The sequence below is a fragment of the Neodiprion lecontei genome, chromosome 2 (assembly GCF_021901455.1).
Source record: "Neodiprion lecontei isolate iyNeoLeco1 chromosome 2, iyNeoLeco1.1, whole genome shotgun sequence".
Classification (NCBI taxonomy): domain Eukaryota; kingdom Metazoa; phylum Arthropoda; class Insecta; order Hymenoptera; family Diprionidae; genus Neodiprion; species Neodiprion lecontei.
In genome coordinates this window covers 15,851,620-15,871,358 of record NC_060261.1, presented here as the reverse complement: position 1 = coordinate 15,871,358, position 19,739 = coordinate 15,851,620, and the positions used below count along the sequence as shown (strand labels likewise).

The 19,739-nt window shown below is 38.0% G+C and overlaps 1 protein-coding gene across 11 annotated transcripts in view; it reads left to right on the top strand.

The window, feature by feature from the left end:
• The window catches only part of LOC107217046 (CUGBP Elav-like family member 2), a 373,474-nt gene that overhangs the window by 321,743 nt on the left and 31,992 nt on the right, over positions 1-19,739 (top strand). For all 11 annotated transcript variants that reach the window (XM_046730072.1, XM_046730073.1, XM_046730081.1 and 8 more), the window contains exon 6: positions 16,035-16,240. In XM_046730072.1, coding sequence (XP_046586028.1) covers positions 16,035-16,240 — 206 coding nt within the window. The remainder of the gene's footprint in view (positions 1-16,034; positions 16,241-19,739) is intronic.

The following is a 19,739-nucleotide window of genomic DNA, read 5'->3' as shown; positions in this document are numbered from 1 at the left end:
AAAAAATAGCGGTAATTTTACCTTTCTGTGAAAACTTTCTGTGTGTTAGTATCGGACAAGAATAATCGATTGATCCATTAATCGATGTATCGGAAAAGTAGTTCATTCTTCCTTCTTCGTGATTGGAGAACGGAAAAAAAATTTGTTTCCAAAAAAAAAAAAAAAAAAAAAAAAAAAAGGAACGACAAAGAAATGTGTTTATAACTTTGAACGATTGTTTACAGAATTTGCCAGTTCTTGTGACTAATTCATCGAGGTTAATCGGCGCGGCTTATGGCTTACGGCTTATGTAATCGAAGCGGTCGGTCTTCAATCCGTGGTTATAGCTATAACCAGCAGCTGCGGTAAATTTCAATACGCCAGCGATTAGGCGAGGGATGGGAGGGGGGTGGCGTTATAACACGTGGTTCATAAATTCGCTGTGACGTAGGTAGGGCGTAGACTCAGAGCGGTTCGCCACGCCTGTTTGAAATCCGCTGATCTCTCTGCCCGCTTCATTTGTTCTTTAATTTATCAATGGGTAAAACGCCCGCGGTTCTCTAGGTGTTGATTCAATGAAATTTCACGGTACACCGGCCAGCCACGATGTATATAACGTATACGTGTATAGACAGATATTCACCATCTCTTCGATTTGTAGAGATTTGCGGGACTAGGATAGTCCGAACACAATTAATTCAAGAGGATTAATAAGGGGCGCTAATTATGTCGAATTTTTGTACTAAGAGATTTTTTTTCTCAACCCTACTCTATGTAATTCTATTTCTCACTTTCGCTTGAAAATAATATTCAGCGATTTGAAAAACTCCCGATACAAGTTGTAATCGTAATACATCGAATTTTGTTGGTTTCTGCTATGCCGAAGCGACTGATCGCTGTTTTTCGGTCGCTCTTATAAGTCAGTCAATTCTAACCTCAAAGTTTACTGTTTTACGATTTTAATATTCTCCACGAACAAACTATCACCAGAGTACAATAAATTACACCGGTCAACACGATTTTTGGGTTTGGTTTGTGCATGTGAAATTTTGGTTTCTTCTACGTTACAAATAAGGGAAAAAATTATTTTTCTGATCAAAGTTTGCTTTTGAGACGAGAGCAATTTTTTGAATTTTCAAGAAAAATGACCGATTTTTATATTTTTTTTCATAATTGTATTTTAAATTACGATCAGAAAAGTTTTTGCGGACATCAAAGTCTTTTTTATTTAAGAATTGTGATAAATAATTATAATATGCAATTTGCAATCGGGATAATCAAAGTGCTATCATCTATTGCTCATAAAATGAATTAAAATCTTTAAAACGTACTTATCGACGTAAATCAGACAAAAGCAAACTTTAAAAGCTAAATTTGGATATTTAAGTATTTTTCGATGTCTGGAATCAGAATTCAAGCATTAGAACCGAAACCCAAAGAAAAAATTTTTTTTTTGTCGATCTGTGTTTTTCATATTATTTTTGGTTAAACGTCTGCGGTACGTCATTTGAGATCAGCGATTTCAAGTCGCTTTGTTTTAACTACAAAACCGAATTTAGTGAGTGAGCAATAAAAAGCAAACACATCCAAACATACGATTTTATTTCTTATCAGAAATGCGAATGGAATGGTTAGTGTAGCCAGATTATTTTTTTCATCATGCTTCGTCGTACGATGGAGAAAATGGAATTGAAAATTCTAATTTACATCGAAATGAAACGAAACACCATTTTTTGTATAATATCGATTTTTCCGCTTTTGATCACCGACTCCTAACGTGCCCTAAAATTGTTTAAGAAGAAAGTAAAAGTCGTCATTTATTGCCGTTTTAAAAAAAAAAAAACAAAAATGAAATCCGGCACTTAGAGCTATATGTTTAGTTTGGATCTGCTCCAAAACAACCTTACATAACAACCGAGCAGTGTACGATCCTTTCTCAATTAATGTTCGAGATGTTTGATTTACTGTCATAAAGTTTTTTTTGTTATTATCTCCGTTCGATTATAAATTCTTCACTATCCTGGTGGAAATTTTTCTCTCAGACCAGCGAAATTTGAAGCGAAAAACTTTTCTAGTCAACGATCATATTGTAGAGAGAACCTCTTAGTGCTTTCCAAACTCGAAACGTACCTAGCGGTTAATATTTATACTCTTCGCCTATATCTGGCATCGTAAAACTCTTACGTTACAACCTCTGCATACACTAGTGTTGCCGTAAATGCGGCTCGAAACCTTCTGCCAAATGCAGTTTCGCTAATGTTCATCTTCAACCTTCTCGCGTATCGTTATCCACGGACGTAACTTTCAAAGCCCCATTCAAATCGGGATAATCATAACAATTGGATCCAGAAACTTGCGAGAAGTGTTCTATTTTGCAAGTTTGTAGGTACCAAATAATTGAGTCGGTATTCTCTTCGACATTATTCTATTCTCAAAAAAATTTCTCAGGCACCGAATGGAGAAAACCCCCAAGCTTTTTAAATCTGTATCATTACTCGATGATTTGATAGTTTTAATGCTTTTGTAAAAATTTTTTTAAAACATGGTCAAGGAAATTGATCGAAAGTTGAGAAATTTTTGTTATATTGAGGTTCATTGTTTACTATTCCCAAAACATTTTCAAGACCATAAATGCAAATCGCTTGAGATTCTCGCCACCGTTATTTGTTTTAGATTTGAGAACAGGTTTTTGATTGCAAGTTGAGGCGATGTCATGAAAACCGGAAGTCTGTTTTCAGTTTAAAATTGGCAGCTCTCCGGTCGATTTTTTTTCCGAGTCTCGTCGTCGACGAATTATGCGTGGGTAATTGCATCTTGAGTTAAGTTCGTTAATGTAGAAGCAATCTTGATGTAGTTGGTGGCATCTGCGACAGTGGAGCGATATTATTATTTGAAAATAGAGGCATTGGGATGGTGGCCAATAACCTCGGCGAATGCGTAGTAATTTATTGCCTTTGAGAAATGTGCAGCGTGGAAAATTAAAAGCCGACGTTTTCTTACTGACCATCCGGCACAGGAGCGCGAAATGTTTTTACGCGAGAAACAGGATCTTTCAAGATTGTATGACACGTGTCAAAACCCACTCTGCCAGCAGTTCGAGAATTTTTTCGAACAACGGCTCCAAGCGCCTCGGAAACACGATCAAAAATACAGATTTGGTGAATTGAGTTTAGTTGATTTTACCATTTGTATTTAGATAATTACTTGCTAGTAAAACTATGAGATAAATTCTCAGTCAACATGACTGAAAAAGTTTGAGTAACTACATCAATTCAAAATATATTATAATCACTGACAAAATTGACATTAATTTACATATGAAATAATAAACTATATAATTTTAGTTACATATTTCAATATCAACATTGTTCTTGTTGTAGAAGTTCTACCTCGGTTCTTCGTAGTAAAGATGTCGGAATATATTTGCTATGTTGATAGTCGATTTAAGTATGTCGAAAAATAATAAAGATTAGTAATTTCATTAGTGGGGATGAATGTAAAAAAACGTTTATGATGCGGAATTTGAATCATTGCATCATTTGTTCGAATACTAGGTAATCCTACACTGACGACTATGGCTGGTAGTCGAAATAATTAAACAGCATGTTTATAGTAGTTTCCACTATGTGTATTTAATGAACTAATCGGTACCAGAAGCATCGTCAATGTAGCAATATTTTTGTATCACTTCTCGTTACTAAGCTAACGTTTTAACCGGACTTTAATTTAAATGAAAATATCAAGTCAACCCAGCTGAACATTTCTATTAATTTGAGTCGACTAGTTGGCATATTTTTCAACTCACAAAATTTCTATTCTACGAAACAGTTCATAACTATTTACAGGTTTCACTATGTAAAAAATGTAATTCTCCGTAGATTTTCAATAGAAACGGGAGTCTTGTGACTATCGCTAAAAAACTTAGTATGTCACTAAATTTTCTAGCTAAATAGTTACTCGAAACGTGTATCATCACTTCACCGTTCAAATAGTTCGACATTGGTTGAACAATGTAGTGATTTCAAAATTTAGGTCAAAGGAACTACATTTTACAACAGTAAACTAAACAGGCAAACCAACGTAGCGAGCATCAAGAAATATGCTATCGACAATTAAATCCGCACTGAATAGTTGCTGGTATGAAAATTGCTTGTAATCCAGGTCACGTTTGTTGTGCAAAAATAATGTAAATTTCCCAGTTACCGTATAATAATGGAGTGTGGAGAGTGAAACTCTTCGACTAGCCTTATTGTAAATACGTTAAGAATCCTCGGGACGGACGCGAGGGCGTCACATGGGTGGATTTGATGCATGGTCCACAAGCCGCGAGTGAACGGCACAAGGTATCTTTGAGTAGTAGGTATAAGAAGCAACGTGTACTCCATCTCGTGTTGACTATTTATAGACGACGGTAACTATAACCTAGTAGTAGTTTGTTAAGCGGCGAGAGGAAGAAGCCGCCGGTTGGCTCGGCGAGAAATTTCGGTGGCTTTCGTCCAGCGACTGGAATTAGATATAGACACTGGTTACTCAACGACTGTATTCATACACAACGGAACTTGACGCGAACTTTGTCACGTCGATGACTCGAGCGAAACTACCGTGAAGCCCGCCGATTTTTACGGTAACCAAAAACTCCACCTTGTCTAATTATTATCCACGATTTATCGCGATTTTCACGCACCGTTCAGGGAGACTCTCTTAAACCAGTCTCAGCTTGTCAACGAACAATGCTCTCAATCTTCGTCTATTTATACTTACTCCGACTGACTCATAGTTACGAGCTTGCTCTGCATCGCTCGACATCTTCGATGAGTAATTACGGCACACCAGTAACATTTACTATTTTTGTACTAGTCTTCTATATTTAGATCACTTTCTGATTAAAATTCAAATTTCCCGTCGGTATTGATAGATTTCTCTGGTCAATTCTAGACAAATTTTTCCATTCGATTCTAACGAATTCTTTGCTAAACCGTTAATTTCAGGTACTGCAACGTCTCGCAAAAATTTTGCCGTCAGATAGCGCTGCCCACTTGGCATTCTCGCAAAGAAAGAGAGTTGAACTAGTAACTAAACTCACTGGAGAAATTTTTTGCACGAAAGCCCGAATCATCGTAGTTAGTAATTCAATGAGGGAAATTGATCCTGAATTTCTGGAACTCTTCTGTTTTCATAAACTTGGCACTTCAAAACATTAAAATATATGGTTCATATCTGGATAAAAATCGTATATTGTGTAACAAGAAGGCAAACTTGGTCTTTTCCCTGCCGAGTGTTAAGCTTGCAATATGAGTCGTAAGTACCATTCGAAGAAGAATATTGCAAATACGCGATGCGAAAAGATCGTTGCCTCCTTATTGCATACGATTCTTTATATAACAAGAGAGTGTTACGCGTTTTTTCACGAATCACGAAATTGAGGTTAGGGTCGCGTAATGTCAGGTTTGTTTGCAACAGGTCATGCGCGCTGTGCTTCGCGCATGCGCATTCGTAAACTCGCTCTACCATCGTAGGAGCGGGTACTTTGTGTACGGAAAATACGCGTAAAAAAAACGCGTAAGAGATGCTTGCGTTATATAAATTAATTTGATATGCTAGTGTTCATGAAACATCCGCTATTTACTCGAGCGTCACGATGTCTCGTGTCCTCAACTGAAACAAATAGTTTCACACCTTGCCACTCTGACATAATTCAAGATCTCAATTTCAAAGTGTGTTTCGCATTTGTTTATTTGGAACAACTTTCCATTTCATTCGATTGACTGTCTCTATATGCCTCCGGTAATGAAGTTCGTTGCTCGAGATGCAAGTTCGAAATTCCATCCGGTTGAAGTTTGTAACGTTATTATAACGATGCGTCTTTAGAGGATGATCACCTGAAATTTAGAAAACCGTTAATAGTGCCTGAACAAACTCAGATTTTGCAAATTCAACTTCTTAAGTTATTCTACAGGTGCAAAATAGTAACTTTTGTATCAACGTTTCGATACGGTAACGTTACTAACTTCTGTCTCAAATATCATCTACCCCAAGTTCTGATCGATTTATTTTGACCAAAAACTCGCGTTCTCAATGATATTGATTATAAGTGAATGCGACTTCTGGATGGCAATTTGATGATGTGAAATGTAGAAATTATGACAAAATACTATATTTAACTATTAATTTGATCGATCGAAACTTCAAGTGCATGAACCGATAGGATTTAAAAAACGGGAGGGAGGGAGGGGGGGGGGGGGTGGGTGGGGGATGTTCGAGAACTAGATTTATTTGCAGATAAATACACGCGCATCTATCGAACCGCCTTAGGCTTACGGCCAGAGATAAACCGGCGTGGCTTAGACCTCAGATAAACAGTAAAGTCAGCGATGCGGCTTACCGATCCTTTGACGCGTCGACTAATCGGCCATTAAGTAATTACCCACTGCGCGTGTGCAGGCGTGTCGATGAGTAAGTCCCAGTCTGCCAAACTTCGACCCTACCAGTGCAAATACCGAATGGGATTCATGCTTGGGTCACCCTTCACTCAAAATTTCCCCTAATTATCGGGCTAAAATGCAGCGAGTAGAGTGCCTGTCTTCGCAATATGTTTTTTCGTATACCTACTTACAGGACTGATATTGAATGGATTGGAAAATTGAAAAAGAATTTATCCATTGAAAATGTAACGAGTTACCTGAGATGCTGCAAAATTATGTTGGGTTGTTTTTCAACTGCAAGTTCAACTCAAAAACAATTTTTTTTTTTTCTTTGCTACTGTCAGACATGAAAAAAACTTTTCTCGTGTGATATCTCGACTTGATTTCAAATTATTTTCCTTCAGTTATAGAACGGTAAACAATTACCACACGAAGTATTCGGTATACACACAATATACGTATGAGGTACTTGTTTGAACAGTTTAAAACGTTTCACTGCGTCGTTGCCACGATATGTGTCTCGGCGCTGTATACAATATGCGAAGGAGTCAGACAGTTGACTCTTAATCATTTGCATCACAGTGAGTGATGGCATTCATTGTATGATAAATATTTCATTCGACACGACGTATAGAAATTGAAATTTTCTAAAGTCGAATCCTCAAAGCAGCTACTTAACCTATACTCGTACGGTTGACAATTCTCATAAATTTCTTTTGCTTCTGTAATGTTTTTTTGTTTTTTTTTTCTTTTTTTCTTTTTTTCATGTCATTTTATACAAATTTATAATACCCTAGTATTTTTTTTCTTCCCTGAATTAAACATATCGGCATCTAGCACATCGGAGGTTGCCATCTAGTGGCAAAAATCAGTAACCAAGAAAATGATCGTATTTATTTTTGACCGTTCTTTTTTCCCTTCTGTCTTACCAGCAATCAGAAATTTCGTGTAGCAAAATAGAAGCTCGACAGCTTGCAGGAATTTTTCCGTACGTTAGTATTTGCGAAATGGATCACGATTTGAACCATCAGCTGTTTCTTCGACGCCATATATCGTGCTTATGGACACCGTTTGTGAAACTTGAGTGAACCTTAGATGAAATGAACCTTGTAAACTTCTCTCTTGCACACCGAAGACAGAAGTCACAACGCGTTAAGTCACGAACTGCAATTTGACGGGGTTTATATTGTAATTGACGGTATACTAGCCGCATTAACATGGCCCTCGGTGCCTTGATCTTTAACCCCGGAGAACGCACGTCACGTCCTGTTAATTGTCACCGAGCGTCGCTGGTCGCACAAGTTATTCCTCGTATACAAAACTAGGCGGTTGATGTAACGCGCGCTTGTAGAAATCAGGAATCGATTCTCTAACCTAACTTAACCGGACCAAACCAAACTCAAGCTGACTTAACCTATACGTCAAAGATTGATATAAAACTGACATGTTGGCTTTCAATCGAATTACTTTCGAAAATTTTTCGCCGTACAAAAGAAGGAGCAGCTGATATAATGCGAAGACTTAAAAGCCACCGGGTGATCAATCAAGTTATACCGGACACCATTTTCATCCCGTGGTATCATCATGCTTTGTTTTCTTCTTCTTTTGTTTTTTTTTTTTTTTGTGCCCTTCCTTCTCGGCACGCAGAAGCGGAAACACCGCATCAACCGGACTTTCTTTATTCGATGCATAAATGTACTCCTGTACACGCGGCGAGTGATGCTGATAACGCATTCTTCGCATTTATACGCATCTTCGCGTTAAGTGTTGTGTTGGTTAAAATATGTTATCATCCTCAAACAGCGTATAGAGAGCAATGAAAAAATAAGAAAGTATCGAAAATGAGGTAAAAGCATATTTGATATAGTTTTCTATGCGGGTAAATGACAATTTAAAAGCTGTCATCACGACTTCTCACAGCTTGGTATTCAAATTTGTATTTTGGCAAGTTTCTTTTTCTTCTTCTCATATATGGAAATTATTAATTATTATCACCCCGTGTTCACGAAACTAATTGAGATTTAACTCATATCTATGTGGAAGAATTTCGACCTTTGTTGCACGTTATTTACTTTCGACATACCTAACACAGTGTTCATAAATAAATATATATATTATAAATATATATAAATATATATATATATTTGAACTTATACAAAACGAAACACGCTATCGTCGGATAACGAAACTGAGTAGATTACTGGCTAATGCTTACCTATCTGCCCGATAAATTGATTAAGCATCGACCATAAATACTACCGTCCACTGCAGTACATGGTACATGCGATACGAATGTAAGTACTGTAGCTACCGAAACATTTTATAGATTGTACGAATCGTAGACAAGGTTAATTAAAAACATTCGTCTCTTTTACAAATCAAGGTAAGTATAAGATTAATCTTATGAATTACAAAATCCAATGAAATTCAGCGCAAAGTCTTCAAAGTTTTGTGAAATCTTATGAATTCTCTGTAATTGCTAAGCTCATGGCTTATACAAGGTCTCAATAATAATTCTCGTGAAAGCTCAACAATTATCTCAAAGTCTCGTCGAATCTTCGTAATATCTAACGAATTCAAAAGGTTTGAATAATTCCCGTGAATAATCTTATGAAATCTATCAAAAGTTTCAGGAAGTTTATAAAAGTAACACGAAATTTTATAAAGCTTCTAAAACTATCCGAAATTCTGTGAAATATTGTGATTCTTGACATTCAATAAAATTCAGTCAAGGCTTTGATGTCTCGCAGATTCTTCGAAGCCTTGTGACAATATCTCGGTACAGTCTAAATTCATTAGTAAAGATCTGCGAATCAGTGAAATTTTGTGAGATGAGTAGAATTCGATTGAACAAGTCCGATGTTGTATAAATAATAACTGAAACTCACTTTGAATAACAAAAAATAAATAAAAAATACTGCAAGAAAAAGGAATCAAACACGAGTGATAATTTTTCAGCACCCATCGCAGTTGACCGGATTCTTTTTCTCCGGCATTAACGAATTATAACGATCAACAGGAAAAGTTATGCCAGGTAAAAAGTAAACAGAACTCTATGTGCGCGTATCTGATTAGCAAAATGGACGATAAAACCTGCCGTGAAACCAGTCAAGTCGATTCTACTCTCCTTGGGCCAAAAAAAAATGTATGCTTCCTGTAGCAAACGATCATGGAGCGGACAACGCTGAAATTGTGACCCAAGCAACGTTCGCAGAAGACTCGCAAGGCTCCGTCTATGGACGGCAGTCGAGGCCCACCGGAAGGAACTCGACGCTTCGTGTTCCATACAAATGCGTTTATGACCGTTCCGTCGGAAGAATCGTACGCCACCACTAGCCGCGGGTCCTTCTTTTTGGTAGACGCCCAATTCAAAGTCCATGTCGAGGAAAATTCCTCTGTTGAACAGTACAGAATGTTGAAAATCATATCTAAACCGAAGTGGCAAGATTCTAGTAAATAAGATTGAATAGACTGTTACGGTAGTATTTTTTCTTTCTCCGATCGGTCGAGTAATGTCACCTGATATCCGAGGTGTGACAAACAAATGGTGACAGCTTGTTTTCACCTTTTCGAATCGACGTCCAGTGAAGAACATGGAATGAAACATGAATGCATTCCTCCGGTTCTTGGGCGTAGTCGGCATGACGATGAGTGCAATTACGAAAAGCATCGTAAGATGGAGGAGTGCCATATCAGTGATTACGCCCTCAGCATTCCAGTGTAATGAGACTCGTCTCTGTAATGAATACGGTACGCAAAATATCTCAGAGCCGCCATTGACTAGCTCAGAAAGACGAAGTGTGCTAAGGTGTACAATGCCATGCTGACAATGGGCAGAGAACACCTCACTATAAGTCATTAGTATGAGTCTCGCGATCTTTCCAGGATGTGACGTCATGTCGAGACTCTGCGGTCACTCTTTTCGAGGTATTCACTCAGGTGTAAGCCCGCCCAAGTTATTATTCCCTTTATATATTCTTGGTTCTATCACATATCGCGTTGTGTATTTTTGTCACATGCGTAACGAAACCAAAAGCCATGTTCAACATTTTTTAAATGTTGTGACATGATCGATACATCGGTTTCGAAATCGTTTGCATCGTTTCGAAACAGTTGATATCGTGTCTCAGACGCATTGCACAATGTCAACGTTGTCTTACTCAGCTCACGTACATCCGTGACATCAGCTTTCTCTGAGTCCCAGAGGATCGAAGAAGGCAACGTGCTAATGTCGCGTAGAATATCCTACGCGCTAAACTTCCTCTCTCAGTTTTCTCCTCAAATTGACCAGTGACTGATTTGTCGACATAACTTTAATCGCGAGACTGCTGATATCCGTTTGAATCGAAAACTGACTGACTACTTTCTCGTATTCTGCAGACTTGATCACCGCTGCTGAATCATTTATACCTCAATACCCGATCCGCCGGTGGAGACTTTCTCAGGAATGCAATTAATTCGGATAATCGCTTCATTAATGCATCCAAACTTTGCTCTCTTGCACAATTAGTTGTTGTACAGGGGCATTAAGGTCTGGCCGGTAATCATTTCCTTCCCCGTTTTTCATTACACTTCGCAAAATCTTTGGAATTATTCTGTTCTTGCCGTTAGAATTACTTAATCGCATCCCACGCGATTATTTTCGCACAAAAATTACTCCAAATTTATCGCTTATGCTGAATAATTGCGCCGAACTTTGGTTATAATTTGCAGCTGCTGTCTTTACTCATCTTGGCTTAGGGAAACCGCTACATGGGCTAATTATTTCCCAAACTAAAATACAGAGACTTCGGCGCAATATGGAGGGTGGAATAATCGAAAGCGGTGCCGCTGCGCCTCGTAAAACATATTTCTCTGCTTGCAGTGTTGTTGGGGTGTTGATGTACGTATCCATAGTTCGTTAATGCCGGCTGAATTTACCAACTAATATACCCAACGTCAGGAATTACGCTAACCAAGTTAATTCCGCTCCGCATTGTTCAAATTGGAGCAATAAAGGACCTTCTAAAATACCGTCAGCTATAAGCTAAAGTGGCGAGTCACAAATCATAGAGGAACTTGATAATAATTGTTGCACCGAAGATTATTTCCGTTGATACAAATGCTGAAGAGCTTGAATCATTCAGTGGCGAATAGTTTGATTTGACTTCGGAAAGGTCGAAAACAGTGTCGAGTTATTTGGGGGCGAAAGTTACGGACAATTTTGATATAATTATAAGATACAAATTAACCAAGAAAACAAAATGAAGTATCAGTATTTTCCAAGTGCGTAGTGATCTTTGATTGCACAATGATCGTAAACTTTTCAATTACGTGCATGAACGATATATTATTTGACATCTAAAGAGTCGACATAACCTACAAATTATTCTCACAAGTATAAGAAATCCAGTTTTCCCTTACTTCCTAATTTACGAGTATCAAACTTTGCGTAATGTCAATACTGAAATTTCGTTCAACCAAAACTGACCAAGATAATCCTGGTAACAACGATGCGAATCTGTTAGATCTAAACGAACTGATCTTCCAGCGTGTCTCAAACACGTTCTCGAGATCTTCAAAGTCAAAGACCTGCGGAGATGTGAGCCAGTTGAAATCGACGGGAATTCTTTCCGCGGACGAGACGAGAGAGGGAAAAATGGAGAATTAAGTTTACAGTACAAACAACGGACCATTAGCGCTGACACTCGAACAACACGGGGTCGGTTGTCGGCTTTAGCCACTCCCTGGCTTCTGGGTTATGGGGGATGGGCATGCCAACGTGGCATCGCCCGGTGTTTCCGTTCTCCATTCGATATTATATTCGCGAGATAATAGCCGCCGCAGCGCGAACCGGCTACACGAGAAAACGGCTTCCAGGGAACAAATGGACCTTCCGTAACTCGATACTGTAGCTGTAACTCACCCTCGCCTCGCAGTTTCAACGAATGCTGTTCCGGCTTGCTAGGTCAATGACTCGATGGAAGTAGAAAATTGTGAAACTGTGTGCAAATAAAGTTGACTCGATTCTCGACTCCAGGTTCTGCAATTCCTTTTGAAACAGCAATCGTTTATTCAAAATCGTTTCAAACACGGTGAATTCATGATCAAGCAGAAAAAGTTTCTAGCTGATTTATAGAGGTGAAAAATATGTTATCTACAAATGAAGTCGACTCAAGTCTCGACTCGAGCTTTTGCAATCCCTTTCAAGACTGTAAGCATTTTTTCAATATTGTTTCAAAGACGCTGATTTGACGATCAAATAGAAAAAGGCTTGTGGCTAACCGAGGAAGGTGAAAAGTATTTTATTTACAAAAGAAGTTGACTCACAAGTTTAGACTCGAGATTTTTCAATCTCTTTAAATTGCAATTATCTTCTGAAAATATATCAAGAAGCTTTCCATTAATTTAGAAAGGTCGAAAGTATTTAACCTACTAATGAAGTTGACTTAAATTTTGACTCAACGATCTTCAAGGTATTCTGAAATGTTGGAATAAATTTCGTTCAAGTTGTGCATCAATCATTGATTATCGAAGGAGCGAACTTATACCGATATGTGAAAACGTAAAAAAATCCATCTAGTCTGTCAATAAAATGTAGGTTAAAACAAGAAAAAAAAAACTGTATTCTGATCCCAATCAATATAATTATCAATTGCGGTTTTGCAGTTTTAATCAATCGTTCAACTGCGAAATGAAATTCTGTCCAGTCACGGCCAGAAAAAAACCTGTTTGAATACGTACCTGTTGAAAAATTGACTTCTGTTTGATAAAAAAGAAGTGAAGTTGAAACAAATTTTGAAGGAATCATCAGTTTTTATCAAATAAAATCTGTAATTTTACAAAGAAATGCAGAAATAAAATTTTCCGAGTACAAGTTATAATAGAAGTAAAAAATTGTTCCAACGTCACTCTTTTGTTTCGACTCTCACTTGTTTGCGATTGTCACTTTGCAATACGTCATCTGGTGGAGAAAAATCAAATCAATGCAACCAGGCTGACAGGTAACCGTTGAACGTATGTATTATTATGTTTAATTAATTTATGTGACTTGAGTAATTTTGAAACTCCAAATACGATTTCCCTGAAATATAATTAAAAACTTAGGTTATGCGGTGATAAAATGGCGCCAACAACCAGACTCGGACGTCATGAGGACATTTTCTAATAACGTATGAATGCCTGGTTTGGTCCACCTTTGCTGTCCCTGCACGGCGATATATTTCCGCGGGCACGTCTCGTTTCCCTAATGAGTGCTTACACGCCCCGCAACGCACAATGGTTTTGGTTTCGGTTCCGGTTTTGGTCGCTTGTTGGATCGTTCGGCGCTCGAAACGTTTTGAACTCGTGACGTAACGTGGATGGATTTTCAGGGTGTTTCCAATTCCATGGGGTTTACTTCGGCGATCGTTGTCGGGTATCGATTAATTTCAGATGCATGACCACATCCGAAATACTGCTGCCTGAATTAGTGACTTACATGTGTGGGTTATTGCCAGTGGAAAGTCAGATCCAAAATTACGTGCGAAGAAAAAACATGGATTCTGGTTTCCCGATTCGTAGACTCTTTTCAATCACGGTTCAATCAGCGAAGTGGATCGTTTCCTGGAATTCCATTCGATTCCTGATCACCCTCGATTTTTATTTATTGTCTAATCATCGGTAGAAAAATATCGGAATTGATAGAAAGTTGTGAGCAAAACTTTTGACAATGATTTCTCTGAGCGCATTTAAACCGGTGTTAATAGAAATTTGTACTTTTTTATAGTGATGAAATTCTACAATCACTTTGATACTTTACGCAATATTTTATGCAATCCGAATCATGACAAGAATAAAAACAAGTGTTGAAAAATGAATCAAAAAATTTACAATTTGTTACGTTTCGGATTTCAATTCGTATGCACTAATTTTATTTCGAATACTAACATGTAAATTATGCACGATTAGTCGGTTGATATTTGATATAAAGTCTTATAAAAAAAGCTTTGAAATATTGAAATCAAAGTCGTTAACAGCTCGGCACTTCACTTTTAAAGATAATTCAAGACATTTTGAGAAACCAGTTTCATTGATTCTCGTATTAAAAATATCAGTAAACTGTCCGAACTCTTCAAAGACTTTCACTGTTCATTCATGAAACACGAAATCTTCAACTTTTGCACACATAGAAGCAGCCTAGAGTAATCAATTCTCTGCCTCCTGATAGCTTATTTTTGCATCACCGATTCTGAAAATTATAAAGAATAAAATAAAATAAGTAAACCTCTATATTCTCTTTTGCTAATCATACCCCATCTTATGAATATTTCTGTACAAGCTTTTGTCGTGTCGCCACTTTTAATATTTTACCCCTGTTTTTCAACCGGATGCAATAATTTTCTCCAGTCCCACGCCTCTCGCTATTGGAGAAATTAACTGACCGCCGAGAGTGCCGGGGCAGGTCAAACAATTCGCAACTGGGGCTTCTGACGAGGGTAGAAAATTAATTAAACCGATATATAGAGCTATATTATACGCCGAGGATCGAATCCAGCTTCTGAACGAAAAGCGTGCTCCCTTTCTCTTCTCTCTCTCTCTCTCTCTCTCTCTCTTTCTCTCTCTCTCTCTCTAACTCTCCTTCTCTCTCCTTCTCTCTCCTTGTATCCTTCTCACATTCTCTGACCGATCGGTAAACTCATTCAGGAACTTTAACCGCCTTTCTTCCGCTCTTCTTCACTGCCAATTATTCTTTTGCCACTGATATTTTCATGAAAGCGAGATTATAATATAATTACTGTTCAAAAAATTTTACGCCCGTTATTATTCAATCACTTAACTGCAAAGCGGTCACGCTTGTTCGGCCTTCATTTCGCCTCCTTTAAGTTTTCTCAGGTGATTGAGTGTTTTTCACTTGGTCGTCTTTTTCAAAATTTTGTTTCGTTCGCTTTTTTCTGCTCAACCTAAATAAATATGGAACTGGTGCGTTACCTTAACTCTTTATTAAATTTATTCATTTCTGTCTAGGTTTTCAATTTCGTATTTCTTATTAATCTCGGTTTAAATGAATAGAAGGTTAAATTACTTTCAGTAATTTCTAAAATAATCTCCGATGTAAGTAAAAACAAATATTCTCATTTTTACTTACTTTTTTTAATTTCTGGGAACGAACAGGTTCCTTTATAAATATGCGATTTTTATAGAAACAATACTACCACTGGTGCTCGCGAAAGAAAATAAAATAGTCTGTTTTCAAATTCAGTTGTTTCGCTTTCGTGTTACACGTCACGATAAACTAATCACTCGTCTGTCTTTGCCTCGTTTCATCTGGCAATTGTAATATTGAGTAGAGAATCAGTCACGTTTGGCAAAAACGCCGGCGTCTTCGTTCCCGTTTCTTGTTACTCGTTGTCATTTTTCATTACTTATTGAAGCCTGTCATTGCGCGTCGGTGAGAAAAATTGTTCGAATACCTCAGACATGAAATTAAAAAATCTAAAGAAATGCAATTCGTTGGTTCTTCGCCAGTTCACCGTGAATCGGCCTTTGTAGTTTTTTACAATATGAATCAGCATCAAACCCAATTTTATGAATCACATTTTCCATTTTCGGGCAATAGAATGCTGATCTCGTTCTTACGCATTTCGTATAATCGTTGTCTAATCTCTTTTTCAGAACGGAAGTTATTCGTCGGCATGCTGTCTAAGAAGTACGGTGAAATCGACGTGCGGAGTATGTTCGGAGTTTATGGTGCAATCGAAGAGTGCACTGTCCTCAGAGACACTGCCGGTCAGAGCAAAGGATGTGCCTTCGTGACATTCGCGAGTAAACAGTACGCGATCAACGCCATCAAGTCGCTGCATCACTCCCAGACCATGGAGGTAAGCATAATCGATTTAGTATCTTCAATTCCTTTCCTTCATTCCACACTTAAAGGAGAACACAGTGCGATAGTTGTCCTCAACCTCTATTTGAAGCCAGGTTAAACTACAAGGGACTTTAAAGTGGCTATTAAAATGATCAAAATTACCACATTAACGAATCATGGCTTAGGACTTGAATTACTCGATGGAAGCATAAGTGAATCACTGAACTAGGACAAAAATTGATGAAAAGATCTATGAAGAAATTAATTTCGAGCAAAGTGTACACCGTTTCTTACAAAAGTTCGATCAGATCGAATGCAGTATGGTACATAAATTGTCTCATGGGCTTCAGAAGATAAAAAGAGTCGTTAAATGTTCTACGAGTATGTGTTGAGTCGATTGAAAGTCGTGTTGATCGTATTTTTAACCATTCAAAGAATATGAGTATACAGTGTTTATGAGGAAGGTCGAATACAGGCTGTTTCCGAGTAAGCACCGCTGCATGTTTAGTTGCCAACCCTTAAGGGGAACAAACATCGGTAAAACAGACCGTTTCAAGTCCTCTCGGGTCAGCTAGAACTGCCCCGTGTTACCAAATTGTGTGGATTTGTTCAAGCTGCTGTTCAATTGCTTATAATCTGTGCTGAAGCGTTCGGTGATCGCGTTTCGGAGTGACGTTAAAGTGATTAGATGGCTTGACTTTACCGAAGTGATTACGTCTCGGTAAGTCTGTTTTACCGATATTTTTTACCCTCAGTGATAGGCAACACAACATACTGCGACGTTTACTCATAAATAAACCGTATATGTATTCAAAAGTTGTTGGAAAGTCACTGCAGAGTTTGTACTGGGTTTGCACTATTGCTTCGATTTCATTTAGATGTCGTTATTGAATAATTAACAGTCACGTGCTAACTAGACCATGGCAACGCGAGCTGGAATAACAAATTAGTTTGAGCATTGCGTCGTCGCGTTGCGAGGCATTAGCGTTTTATTATCGTCGATATTCATAAGCATCCACGCAATTTGTGCCCATGTGCCACGCTGCACCAACGCCATGTTGATTTTATCTCTGAACCTTAGAGTTCTGCGCTCGATGCGATTGCATGTCATGTGCACCGGTTTCAACGCTCCGATTACTTACATTATCCTCCATCGCTAATCACAATCGCGCGTATTTCAATCGATTCACTTTCATGTCCTATAAAGGGAATACTTATTTCCCGAGCGATTCAATTACCCTTTTCCTTATTCGTTTTCCTTTTTTTCCATCATCCATGAATTGCCACGACGCCTCGTTCCGGTGAAAATGAAACCGTGTTACAGAGGGTTGGAAACCCTGGACAATTACATTTGCATATCACAATTGAGAGTTCGTCGACTGCATTTTTCTAAAACTATTCAGTTTCGTGAGAATATTTACTGCCGATCTCTTAAAATAGGAACTTGTTTCCTCAATCGCCAAGTTTATTAAAACTTTGTAGTTTATGATCACAATTGCTCAAATTTATTCCAACACTCAACGCAGATAATCCTGAAATTATACAGTGTTCCCGAATTTCTTGATAGTAAAAATCGTGCAAATAATTTTCCGGGGCTGCGGTTTCCTCTTATACAATTTTTGACATTCTGATTATTGTAGGGTCGTCTATGGAAATTCAGTTATTATTGGGTTAAAGGAATTGTCCGGATGTGAATCCACTTTCTTTTATCAACATAATATCTCTCCTTTACAGTTCTCAGTTCCCGTTATACAATTGGAATCATAGTTCTCTCCCCGTTTAATTTAGGTCTCAGACGTCGGATTTTTCGACTCAAATGTCCCGTCCAGGTCTAGTTTAGGCTAACCTTAAAATATTGGCCCATTTTGCATTGCAAGAGTGGGAAAAATGGTTGAGAATTTCATTTCTCTACTGCGGAATACTTTGTGAATTTATCCTGGGTCATGTTGCCTCGTTCACAAATTCCGTGTTCACTTTCTACGTCATTATGAATGAATAACGAAATATAATAATTGAAATAAATTACGAGAATAAAGAAGATCCAAAATCGACATGCTGATAGCCACAGAAATGTTTATGTTCTCCGAAAAACCGCAAAGATTTGATGAAATTAGTTCTACGTAAGGTGCAAGATTGATTTATCAAATTTTCGCAATCCTGTTCTTTTCAATTTTTCCGAAATATCTTTCGATACACAATCATTTGGGAAAAGAAAAATTCTATGGTGATTAATCACCGGGATTATATGAATAGTCAGAACGATTGTTTCGGAGACATAAAATAATTTCTCTATCGTTTGAACTTTTAAAACGAAAGGTGCTTGGTGTTTATTTGATACGCACAAGTGATGAAACGCGCGAGTTTACTTCTCCAAGCATACATATACGAATATCGTTATAGAGGCGTTTATTATCCGTCAGGGTTTACCGCTGATGTAAACGTATCAATCGGAAGACAGACATCTCGGTGTAAACTTGTCGTCCTGTACCCACATTTCTGCTGTCCAACTCATACATAACTTCTTTGCTCATCGCTCTGTAATGGATCCAGAACGTTAGCTACAGAATGTTTCAGTAATATGAAACGCAAGATTTGAAGCATGTGGATTATAAAAACTCCGTACTAGTTTTTCAGGGGAATGCACTTTAATCTATTCCAATGAAACTAACTCGACGAAAAATTGTCAGAAATAAAAAGATAAATCATGGAGAAAAAAATCAAATGCATTTTCAGGATAATCAACCTTTGGGAGTAAATTCACACATCCAACATTAAGGGTTAACCCCGAAACTCAACGTTAAAGATTCACTCATAAAAATAGTTAGGCGTACCCAACAAATTCCAGGACCACCCTAAAAATTGAGTAGTAACTCTGAAATCTTGAGGACGAATACTCAAAAACAGTTTGGCGTAACGATCAGTTCAGGGTTCATACTTAAAATTGAGTGTTTGCCCCGGGAGTATTTTTTCCGTAATGGAAGTGCAGATTTTGACGAAGTCGATTCGTTCTTGGGAATTGGAGTCTTTAATCGTGGATGAATCGACCTGTAGGTAAGTTATAGAGAGGCTTTGGTGTGAACGCCTGTGGCAACGATCCAAAATTTTAGCTGAAAAGAAACGGCACGCAGCTAGCTAGAACTGTCGCTCGACAACGCGAACTACTACAATGACTAGTACGAGGCCGATGACTATTTTTATAGGTACGAAACCGCGCGACGTTACGTGACCGGACTTGCATTCTGAAATAAACAATTTTACGACGACACGACGACGTGCCCGATGATCTACGACGTTATCCACTTTCCGTTACTGCTCGGTGTCTTTTATCACTTTCTGATAAGCCATCACAGTGTTGCGAACATTCGTACCGACTCTCGATGCAAACGGAACCGCCAATCAGCAGTCGGCAACATGTCGATATTATCAACCACCGAGAATTCCTTCATTCTTAGAAGAAGAAAAAAAAACGAAATACAAAGAAAATTTACTATTCTATATATTATTTTGTTTGA